The 12,336-nt window shown below is 37.1% G+C and overlaps 1 protein-coding gene across 1 annotated transcript; it reads right to left on the bottom strand.

Annotated features, from left to right (window-relative positions):
• Positions 1-7,889: 7,889 nt before the first annotated feature.
• On the bottom strand, positions 7,890-10,475 carry LOC138889271 (uncharacterized). Its single transcript, XM_070172557.1, has 2 exons — positions 10,349-10,475; positions 7,890-8,155 (listed from the first exon to the last, which is right to left on the bottom strand). Exons 1-2 carry the CDS (start codon positions 10,473-10,475, stop codon positions 7,890-7,892), a joined length of 393 nt encoding a protein of 130 aa, XP_070028658.1.
• Positions 10,476-12,336: the final 1,861 nt, after the last annotated feature.

Below are 12,336 nucleotides of genomic sequence, written 5' to 3'. Positions count from 1 at the left end.
GGTTGAAAAAGAGTTTTGGAAAATGTTTTCCTTTCTTGAGCTTTTGGACATAATTTTCGAACTTTAGGACACGATGTCTTGAAGTTTGAATTTTGAGGTTTAAACTCTAGGACGTCGTTTTTGAAGTTTGAGCGCAATTGGCTAATCTTGTAAATTATGAATATATTTTATACAACATGCTTAAAAGTAACTACGTGATGTCATTTCCACACAGTGTAAGACTCTTTTATAATATCAAATTAAAGTAGTTTAATATGTGATAATAAATTAATTAATATTTTTATTAAGTTATTAATTAATGCTTATTAAGAAAATTTGAATATAATCACTTTGTTAAGTTATTAAAAAAATATATGATATGATTGTAAATATTTTATGTTATCAATGCGCAGAACTTAAACTCAAGAAATAGTTGGAGATTGGTTTTAGGATGGCTTGATCACTCGACGAGGTTTCTACCCAAGTGATAATAAATATTCATTTCGTCGAAAATGATAATTGATTGATAGATAAATTTATCAATAAGTCGGTTTGAATAGAAATATTGAAGTTGATCGTGTGTTTGGTTAAAAAGTGATGATAAGAACTTTCTCAATTAAAATGATTAGCATATCCTTAAAGTTGTTTATAAAAAGCATAATTAAATTTATTTTACATAAAAAGGACAAATGATGGAAATAGAATAGAGACATAATTAAAAGGTATGTTTTAGGAAGAGTAATTCGTTACAAAAGATAATAGCGATAAAATCGTCAAAGACTTGGTCAAATGAAAATGCTTATCATCTATACTATATTAAAAGTACTAAGATGTTTAGTTGCTCGCCTTTTTTATTCTTAAAATATATATTTTATTGGACAAAATGATAATTTAATTATTTATCAAATATCTAGCTAAGACTTTAAAATTGACCAAGATTCTAGTTATTAAATCTTTCCTTATTTAAACTAAGTAACAAGTCCTAAAATTGTTTAACCAAAAAATAAAATTTTAGTCAAAGTTAGAATTTAGAAGAACACGGGTTACTGATAATCAAAGGAGTGTATAAAAGGAAGTAATTTAGGTAGCAAGAGAATAATCAAAAGAAAAACAAGTAAACCAAAGTTTATACCAATAGTATTTCGTGTGCTCACAATTGATCAGATATCTCCCTTTTATAGATATCTTGGAGATATACGTTTTGCTCAAATCATAATGAGGCTATTATGAGTAATTAAAGACATTGAATGCTACGTTACATAATCATTATATTCAATACAAATTCTCTAACGTATTCCACATTTAATGCCTATTAAATGTCGTATCTGCACTCTTTTCTATTGTCAGATTCATTCCTTTTGATTCTCGGACATAAATGACTTAGATAGGTACGAGTGTTGGGTTATTTGTATCCTGCCCGTGCCTCTTCCTATGCCATTTGCTCGTATCTGTTGCAACTCGTGCCTCTTGGCTAGTTGTAATTCTTTGATCATTTGACTAGTCTACGTGTTTCGACACGTATTCGACACGTCACCTTTATATTTAAATACAATTTTTTCCAATATAGATAGTCCCCCACATTCCATTTATTCATCAGTTGAATATTTGGGAAGTGGATTTCATTAAAAGAGAATTTTTGTCACCATTAATGCTATGACAAAATTGACGCTTCAATTGTCGCTTCCATTTAATGCTCCGTACACGTGTCTTTTTTCCATTGGTTCTGCAGTTTTGCAGCCCTTTTCAAGGCTTTTTACGGCTCCACTATTCACGAAGTGCCAGTTATCATTATTATGGTCCTTCCATCACTGCACTTTTACCTTTGGCGGTGGCATATTAATATAAATATAACTTCTTTCCTTGTCTTTTACCACATAAAGCTTATTGAACACTTAATTCCTCAAATCTCAATTCACTTCTTCCTCACATTATTCTTCTTCGCCATGTCTTCACTAAATCCTAACCCTAGGAGAGTTCCCATTGTTGATACCTTCCTTAATGCCCCCATTAGACATAGAAGGGGAGGTAGACTTTGTAGCTTAGGGTCTACTCGCGGTGGTGGTTCGTCTATACCTTCTCCTAGTTCTGGTCCTTCTTCCAAAACCAGAGGTTCCCTTTCTCATAGATCTTCTTCTAGCGATAAAGAACCTTCTGAACCATTACGTGAACCTTTAGTAGAGGAGATAGTCCCTACAAAACTATCTTTTTACCATGATAGGGAATCTCTCCAGGTTTTAACCTTAGATCGTGCTGACGCTTACCCCACTCAAATTACAAAAGTTTTGACTCCTGTAGTTCGCAAAGACTGCCATTGGAGTAATGATTTTCCCATTATTATCCCTAATCCAAATCAGAGAATTATTTCTTACTTGACTGGGTTCTCTTTTGTTTATACATACCCTTTCACTTTAGGGTTCAAACCAGCTATTGACCCAGTTATTCTTGAATTTTGCCGTTTCTTTAACGTCTGTTTGGGTCAAATTGGCCCAATCATATGGAGGGTTGTTGCCTGTTTGAGGCATTTAACCAATTTGGCTGACGTTTCCTTTACTTTTCCTCACCCGATTCATCTTTACTCCCCTAGACTTTTTCGTAATGGCGTTTTTACCCTAGTGGCCAGGAGTAAGAGGGTGTTAGTGAGCCCTGAAGATGACAAAGACCGTGGCTGGTACGCCCGATTTATTGCTGCCCCCACTGTTGGTTTAGTGGGTGAGCATAACGTTCCCTTCCCTGAGAAGTGGAATTTTGCACGTAAGTCTTTTATCCGTCTCGTACCTTTTTCCTTCAAGTTTATCAACTTCTCTAATTTTTGCTTTTTTTTAGCAACCATGGGAGTGGTGGAGAATATTCCCAATTTCCGTGGTTGGGTAGATAAATTGCTGAAGACCGCACCAATAGATGGTAGGTCTTGGAAAACACTTTTTAATCGTTACGGTTGGAAAGTAAAGACTCATGGTAAGAGTTTTTATTTCATCTTTCACGCATGTATATATATTTTTCTTTATGGTTCTAACTTCCATCCTTCTTTTTATTAGGATTTGCTATTCGAGGAGTTACTGCTGAAGCAGTTGCGTCCTCTCGTGTCTCTTCGGGAACCCGTACTCCTTCGGAAACCCGTATCTCTTTAGAAAGAGCCCGAGAAATAGTCTTGGGTTCTTCTTCTGCAAAAAGGAAAACTGTTGAAGAAGAAGACTCTGAAGAAGAGGAAGATGGGGGTTCCCTGGTGACGAGGCCACGAGCTAGGAGACACATTGTCTCTGATGACGAAGCTGAAGTTTTCCCTCGTCTTTCTGTTCCTCTTACCGAACCTGTTGAAACCCCAGTAATAATTCCTTACGATGACGTCACTCCCCATGATACTCATGAGTCTATTGATCAACTTTTCTTCAGTGATTTTGGCAGTGGAAGTTTAGGGCTTGTTTTAGATGAAATACCCTTATCTTCTTTCTCAACTCCCGTGCCTGTGATTCCTTCCTTACCAGCCCCAACTGTTTCTGTTCCTTCTTCTACTGTTTTCACTTCCTCTACCGCTCCTCCTTCGACAACTCCCCCTCCTATCGTTCACCATACGGAAGTGGGCTCTTCAAGTAGAAGTGCCGCTATGAGGAGGGTAACCATTGAAGTTCCTGCTGATAGCAGCCTTTTGAGGAAGTCAGGTCAGGCAGATGTATGGCTGGAACCTTTAATCGGTCCAATTGAAAAAGCAAAGCTGGAGAGCCATAGTTCCCTGACTCTAATGAATGATATCGTGCATGCCATTTTGAAGGTACTTTCCTTCTCTCCCTTCTTTACCTTGTAATTTTTTTTTATCTTTGGGATTCTTATATTCTTATTTCCCTTCCCTTTTTTTAGGCCAATCTTATTGGCACAGAAATGATGAACAAAATCCCTCTCTTGGAGAAGGTAGCACGTGATTCTCAGTTGGAGGCGATCAATTGGAAGGAACAATTTGAGAGTGCACAAATTGATATGGAAGATTTACAAGAAGGTAAGAGTACCCTAGAACAACAGGTGCATGCTTTAACTTCAGAGTTAGCGGTTGCAAAAGCTTCCTCAAGCCAAGCAAAAAAAGACAAAGAACGTCTCGAATCTTCCTTCTCAGAGCAACTATCTAAGGCCAGCGAAGAGAACAGAGAGTTGAAGGCTCTTTTGAGTCAAAAAGAAGTTTACGCTGGGGAGCTCGTGCAAAGCTTAACTCAAGCACAAGAAGACCTTCGAGTCTCGGCTGATAAGGTTTGTGCTTTAGAGAGCTCCCATGCCTCTCTTCAAGCTTCTTACAACTCCGCCTTGGCTGAAAATGGAAAGCTAAAGAATGAGATTGCTGATTGGGAAAAGGATTATGAGACCCTTGAAGAAAAATCTGTTGTTGAGGTAAGTTGGGCATTTTTGAATTCACGTCGAGATACCCTAATTGAAGCTGGCCAAGAAAACTTCAATCTGGAGTCGGAGTTAGCTAAGATCAATGAAACCATTGAAAAAGCTCAGCAAACTCAGGACTTCCCTTCTCCCGTGGTTGAAGCTCCCGTGAATGTTGAAGCTGATACGGGTATTCCAACTCTTTCAAGCCCAATCGATCCTATTATTACATGCCAAGTTGAAACCGCATCTGTTGATGCACCTGCCCAAATTGAGCCCGCTGCTATTGATGTTCCTGCTTCAGTTCCACAAACTTCTCAGTAACCAGTTTTAATCATTTGATTGATTTTGTTCTTGTTTTTATTTTGGAAAATTGTAATCAAACCCTTAGCTTCATTTGAGGGTTGATTTTAGAAATGCAAGTCCCCAAGTCTTTTATGGGGCAATCTGTATAAACAATTTCATAGTTTTATGACTAAGTTCGAACTTAGTCTTAGATTTTTTACATATTAAGAAGTTTTTCATGCTATTATCTTAAACTTCTATTTGCTTTATTCTTGCCTTTATTTTTAAGGACTTACAAAATAATTTGCATTTTTGTTTTTCAAAAATGCTTCTGTTAACCTCATGACTTTAATTTAAACATGAGTTTTATAAAAGAGGACCCTTTTATACTTCGACATTTAACGAAGAAGACGTCTCAACTTCATAATGGTGTTGTCATACGATAAAAGAAATAGGAACACACATGTTTCTTTGATTAACTTTGACAAGTTTTGAATAATACTTTACATGTATTTGAATTACATCTATAACTTTCTCTTAACTATTTTTCTTGTAACAGATTTTTTCAAAAGAAGAATAATAGACATAGGGTTTTTACTTATAACCCGTTTTAGTACATAACCTTTAACCTAACTATAGTGAGGTTTTTCTTTGGCCTTAGCTCATGGCTTCATCTCGTGACCTTGTGACTTTTACTCTGCACTTGACTCTTTTAGGCTTGATTTTTCTTAATCTTCTTTGCCTTCTTTATACACATATCTGTGTATATTATGTAGTCCCCCAAGTGTTTGAGTGTTGAAGTATGAAGCCTCGAGCACTTAATAGATTCTCTCATTTGGTCCTTTTCCTGAAAAGGAAAAACATACGGGACTCGGAGGTGCGATTTTAGATGAAGACTGCTTAACCCGTATGAATTTTTATCAGAATAATTGTAACCCTAGGCCAATAATTTTAGGTTATTCCGTGTGCCTTATAGGTCGTAACTCATCATTTAGTACGGGTTAGCTTTTTGCCTATCATCTAAAATCGTTAGTAAAATTTTAACAATTCAAAAATTAAATTTGAAATAGTGATACCTAACAGTGGGTATTCCTTAGAAATAGTATCTCTTCAAATGAACAGTATTCCATTGTGAAGGTAGTATCTTGCCATCCATTGTCTCCAGCTCATATGTTCCCTTGCCTGCAATATCACGAACTCTATATGGTCCTTCCCATGTTGGACTTAATTTACCCGCGTTAGCTACCTTTGTGGATTGAAAAACCTTTTTAAGCACGAAGTCCCCTACTTTGAAGAATCTGAGACGTGATTTTTGGTTGTAATATCGTTCTATGACTTGCTTTTGTGCTGCCATTCTTATTAATGCAGCTTCTCTCCTCCCCTCGAGTAAATCTAGATTGACCCGCATCTCCTCGTCATTAGATTCTTGTGTCACCTATGTGAACCGCGTACTTGGTTCCCCTATCTCAACTGGAATTAAAGCCTCAGCTCCATAAACTAATGAAAACGGTGTTTCTCCTATACTTGTTTTTGCAGTTGTGCGATATGCCCATAAAACTCCAGGTAACACTTCATGCCAGTTACCTTTTGATTCCTCTAATCATTTCTTTAAATTATTGATAATAACCTTGTTCGTTGATTTTTCTTGCCCATTACCAACCGGATGATAAGGTGTTGACGTAACCCTTTTAATTTGCCAACTTTGAAAAAATTTTGTGATTTGAGCTCCAATAAATTGAGGGCCATTATCACACACGATCTCCTTTGGTACACCGAATCGGCATATGATATTCCGCCAAAGAAAATCTTTGACTTCCTTTTCTCGCACATGTTTAAATGCTCCTGCCTCCACCCATTTAGTAAAATAATCAATGAGTACGAGCATAAACTTTACCTGTCTTTTTTCTTGTGGTAATGGACCCACGATATCCATTCCCCATTTCATAAATGGCCATGGGGCAATGACCGGGTGTAATAACTCCGCAGGTCTATGCATATTGTTAACGTACCTTTGACATTTATCACATTTGGCCACAAAACTTTCTGCTTCTTCTTCCATTTTAGGCCAGTAATAACCTGTCCTAATTAAGGTTCTTACCAATGACCTTCCTCCTGCGTGATTCCCGCAATGTCCCTCGTGTATTTCTTTCATTACATACTCCGTTTGCGAAGGTCCGAGGCATCTTGCTAAGGGACCACCGAACATTTTACGATATAAATTGCCTTGCTTTAAGCAGTACCGAGCAGCCTTCTTTCGAAGCGCATGAGCTTTCTTCTTATCATCAGGGACGGTACCATACTGCAAAAAAGCAACAATCTCGTTCCTCCAATCCCAAGTTAAATTATTAAAATTTACCTCATTCTTATCAGGATCGAGAATTGAATGAAACAAATGTATAACTGAGGCGTTTGCATTGCTTGCCGCATCAACTGCAGATGTGAGATTAGCTAGGGAATCCGCTTCAACATTTTCATCCCTTGGTATTTGTATAACTTTCCAGGTTTGAAATTGCTTTATCAATTCCCATACCTTTTCTAAGTATTGTTGCATCATTGCTTCCCTAGCTGTATAAGTCCCCAACATTTGATTAACCACGAGTTGCGAATCACTCTTAATTATAATTTGATTTATGCCACGCTCTCGTGCCAATTCTAGACCTGCAATCATAGTCTCATACTCCGTTTCATTTTTAGTTATGGAGTGACATTTAATAGCTTGTCGAATGGTCTCACCCGTAGGTGGTACCAAGATAATCCCTAAACCTGCACCTTTTACATTAGATGAGCCATCAGTGAATAAAGTCCAAGTTCCCGGGTTAGCCCCATTGAATACCTGTAATTCTTTTTCTGCTTCTAATTGCATCTCTTAGCAAAAATCGGCCACAAAATCAGCTAACACTTATGATTTTATAGCAGTTCTAGGTTGGTATGTGATTTCATATTCACTTAACTCTATTGCCCACTTAGCTAACCTACCTGATAGCTCATGCTTATGTAATATATTACGTAAAGGGTCGGCAGTTACTACATCGATAGGATGACACTGAAAGTAAGGTCTTAACTTTCTAAATGCCATGATTAATGCAAGTGCAAGTTTTTCTAACTGAGGATACCGCGTCTCCGCATCTAACAAAGATTTACTAACATAGTAGATAGGGGATTGTTTACCTTGTTCTTCTCGAACCAAAACAACGCTTACCGCAACTTCCGAAAAAGCAAGGTAAATGAGTAGTCTTTCCCCAGCCTTTGGTTTTGCCAGCAAAGGTGGATTAGATAAGGTACGTTTTCAAATTCTTGAGTGCATGTTGACATTCCTCATTCCATTCGAAATGATCTTGCTTCTTAAGGGCTGAGAAGAATTTAAAACACTTCTCTGATAATTTAGAAATGAATTTTCCCAAGGCTGCAATTCTCCCTGTTAATCTTTGAACTTCTTCCTTGTTTGAAAGTATAGCAGGGGTTTCCTTAATGGCATTGATTTGTGCAGGATTTACTTCAATACCACGGTTAGAAACAAGAAAATCCAAAAACTTGCCTGATGCAACGCCAAACGCACATTTTTTGGGTTAACTTCATATTAAATTTGCGCAAAATTGAAAATGTGTCAGATAAGTATGATATGTGATCTTTTGAATACTGAGTTTTAACAAGCATATCATCTATATATACCTCCATAGTCTTTCCTAAATGTTCTTGAAATATTTTGGTAACTATCCTCTGATACGTTGCACCTGCATTCTTTAGACCAAAGGGCATTACTTTATAACAGTAAGTCCCCCTGTCTGTTATGAATGAAGTTTTTTCTTCATCTCCCGGATCCATTTTAATCTAATTATAACCTGAATATGCATCTAAAACACTTAATAGTTCGTGACCTGCAGTTGCATCAATCAATTGATCTATGTGTGGTAGTGAAAAAGAATCTTTAGGGAAGACTTTATTAAGATCTGTGTAATCTACACAAACCCGCCACTTATCGTTCTTCTTTGGAACTGCAACAGTGTTAGCTAACCAGTTAGGATATTTTACCTCACGAATGGAACCAATTTTTAGCAATTTTTGGACTTCTTCCTGAATTACTTGATTCTTGAAAGTTCCTTGCTTTCTTTTCTTTTGCTTGATAGGAGGGTATGATGGATCTTCATTTAGTTTATGAGTCATCACCTCCAGTGGTATTCCTGTCATGTCAGAATGGGACCAAGTAAAGCAATGCACGTTAGTTTTCAAAAATTCAATTAACTTACCTCTCATACCTTGGCTAAGATTGGCTCCAAACACAGACTTTTTTTATCAGGCCATTGAGCAAATAACACGACAGGCTCTAATTCCTCTATTGTTGTTTTGATATTTTCATTCTCTTCTGGTTCTTGAATGGTATCAGGCCTTGAATCTATATCTGTTTGCCCTTGTTCAGTTGAGGTTTGTGTTGTGGTGACCTCAATTGCCTTATGTGATTGCTATTTACCTGCATTTCTCGTGCTTGTATCTGCAACAAAGTTGATAGCCCTGGCTATATGTTGATCTCCACGAATTTGACAGATTCCCCATGGCGATGGAAATTTAATAACTTGATGCAAGGTTGAAGGAACAACATCCATTTCGTGGATCCATGGTCTCCCAAGAATCATGTTGTAAGCCATCTCCATATCTACCACCTGGAACTTTGTATCTTTAACGACTCCTTCAGCGAATGTGGTGAGTGTTACCTCTCCTTTCGTGAGGACACTAGAATTATCAAATCTAGATAGAGTATGCGCCTTTGGTATCATTTATCTTCAGCTTGCATCTCACGTAATACTCTCAGTAAAATAATGTTCACGGAACTACCTGGATCAATCAAAACTCGTTTCACATTAGTATCATGTATAATTAAAGATATTACCAATGTGTCGTTATGAGGGGTTAATACACCATCTGCATCTGCGTCATTGAATGTAATGTTGTCTTCCTCTAAAACATGCCGCACCCGTTTCCCTTGGGTAATTATTACTTTGGAAATTTTGTTAGCTGCAGTATATGATATACCATTGACGTCTTCACCCCCACTTATAACGTTGACAGTTCTTTTGGGAGAAGGTGGTTTTGGAGGCTCCTGCCTGTTCTTCATGTAAGCTTGCTTGCCTTTCTCACTGAACAACTCAGTAAGATACCCCTGTTTTAATAAATGATCAACTTCACTTTGTAAAAATCTGCAATCTGCTGTTTTATGTCCGTGATCATTATGAAACTCGCACCAATGGTCAGGGTTGCGCCTGTTTGGGTTCGATCTCATTTCCTTTGGCCATCGAACCTTATCTCCCATGCTTCTCAAAACGGCTACGAGCTCGGAGGTGCTGACGTTGAAGTTATAACCATCGAATCTCGCTTTTAAATTTCTATCATCATATCGTGACTTATAATTATTTCACTCGTTCCTGAATCTTGATGAAGAACCTGATTCTCTATTTCTTAATCTGTGATCGTACCTTTGATTATCCTGCTTTGACCGTGAATCCTTTCCCGTTGGTCCCATGTAAGGCTCGTACCTATTTTTTTTGAATCTTTTTTTCGGTCTCCACACGTCTCGAACTTACCTTTTCTTCCTTTTGAAATCGTGGAACAATATCTTCCTCAATCCTCAGCTTCGTGCTATACCTGTTATAAACATCATTCCACGTTGTAGCTGGGAATTCTCGAAGGCTTTCCTTGAGCCTCCTCGTAGCTTCCGAGCTTTTTTCATTTAAATTACTTGTGAAAGCTATAGCTGCCCAGTTGTCAGATACACGCGGCAATGTCATCCTTTCTCGTTGAAATCTGTCCACGAATTCTCTAAGCAGTTCTGAGTCCCCTTGCTTGATTTTGAAAATATCCTCCATTCTTTTCTCTACTTTTTGAGCTCCCAAGTGTGCTTTGATGAAAGAATTTGCAAGCTCAGCAAAAGAATTTATAGAATTTTCGGGTAAAAGAGAATACCATGTTAGCGCTCCTTTGGTGAGCGTTTCACCAATTTTTTTGACTAATACTGATTAAATCTCCCGCTTAGTCAAATCGTTGCCTTTTACACCCGTTGTGAATGCAGTCACGTGATCTCGTGGGTCTGTTGTTCCATCATATTTTGGAATATCAGGTATTTGGACTTTTTTGGAATTGGGAGTGGAGCAGTACTAGGCTTCCAGAGTTGTTGTGAATATCTATCCATATCTACCCCTTTGATTATGGGCGACACCCCGGGTATCTGCTCTATGCCCTCACTTTGCTCCTTGAGCTGTTTCTGCAAGGTTAGTACTAAGTTTTGTAAATTTGAATTAACTAAATTACCTGGTTCTCCATCCTGCGATTCACTGGGGGTTCTACCGCTGCCTGAATTAACAAACTCGGAACGAGGGTTCTCCAGAGTGTTGTTTTTAGAGTAGGTGTGGGTGGTGCAGCAGGTAACTGGCTAACCAAGGCCTGAACGACTTTATTGACCTGTGCGGTAATAAGTTTTTGCAAAGCCTCATCCATAGCTTCAACATTTTCGAATTGAGCCTGTCCATCAGTATGAGATCCCTCAGGAGTGCCTTCATGAGATCGCCGAGGAGAGCCTTGTGGAGAAATAATCAGTGCGTTATTATCCTGAGAGACTCTCTGAAGTTGTTGGTTTATTTGGTTTTCTTGGTTTCCTTGAATGTTGTCATTGTTGTTCGATATAGTTGATACAACAAGGAAAGTTAAGCGAAAAGAAAATAGATTATCAGATTCGTGGTAACGGAACCAATTTGTTTAACCAAAAAATAAAATTTTAGTCAAAGCTAGAATTTAGAAGAACAGGGTTACTGATAATCAAAAGAGTGTATAAAAGGAAGTAATTTAGGTAGCAAGAGAGTAATCAACAGAAAAATAAGTAAACCAAAGTTTATACCAATAGTATTTCGTGTGCTCACAATTGATCAGATATCTCCCTTTTATAAATATCTTGGAGATATATGTTTTGCCCAAATCATAATGAGGCTATTATGAGTAAATAAAGACATTGAATGCTACGTTACATAATAATTATATTCAATACAAATTCTCTAATGTATTCCACATTTAATGCCTATTAAATGCCGTATCTGCACTCTTTTCTATTGTTAGATTCATTCCTTTTGATTCTCAGACATAAATGACTTAGATAGGTATGAGTGCTGAGTTATTTGTATTCCTGCCCGTGCCTCTTCCTCTGCCATTTGCTCGTATCTGTTGCAACTCGTGCCTCTTGGCTAGTTGTAACTCTTTGATCATTTGACCAGTCTATGTGTTTCGACACGTATTCGACACGTCACCTTTATATTTAAATACAGTTTTTTCCAATACAAAAGTTAAGGAATTTAAATTCAAATAAGATTTATCTTATATAATTCATATCTTTATTTGAACTATACAACATAATTATATTTCCTCTCGTATTACTTTTGCTAATATTTAAAATTTTGAGGAATTGCATGGTTAGTTTTTTTTGACCATTTAACCTTGACTTATTATTTTATATGGCATATTTAACAAATATTAGTTTGAATTCGCTAGAAGCCATGTGTTTGCAGATATTCAATTTCAAGATTCCTTATTACAAAAAAGGTTGAAGTTGGAGGAAATAATATTTCTATATATTTTCTTTTCTTGCGTAATGAATGGCTTTGAATTTTTAAACTTAGATATAATTTAGTACAAAAAATTGCAAAAAGGTCTTACACAAGGACAAACCTACCATTTAAATAA

The sequence above is a fragment of the Nicotiana sylvestris genome, chromosome 4 (assembly GCF_000393655.2).
Source record: "Nicotiana sylvestris chromosome 4, ASM39365v2, whole genome shotgun sequence".
Lineage (NCBI taxonomy): Eukaryota > Viridiplantae > Streptophyta > Magnoliopsida > Solanales > Solanaceae > Nicotiana > Nicotiana sylvestris.
This window is presented reverse-complemented; position numbering and strand designations above follow the sequence as displayed.

Coding starts and splice junctions, on each gene's coding strand:
- LOC138889271 (XM_070172557.1), bottom strand. CDS start 10,475: ATGGAGGATATTTTCAAAATCAAGCAAGGGGACTCAGAACTGCTTAGA. Junction 8,156..10,348: donor GGCAGCTATAGCTTTCACAA/GTAATTTAAATG, acceptor GCGTTGCATCAG/GCAAGTTTTTGGATTTTCTT.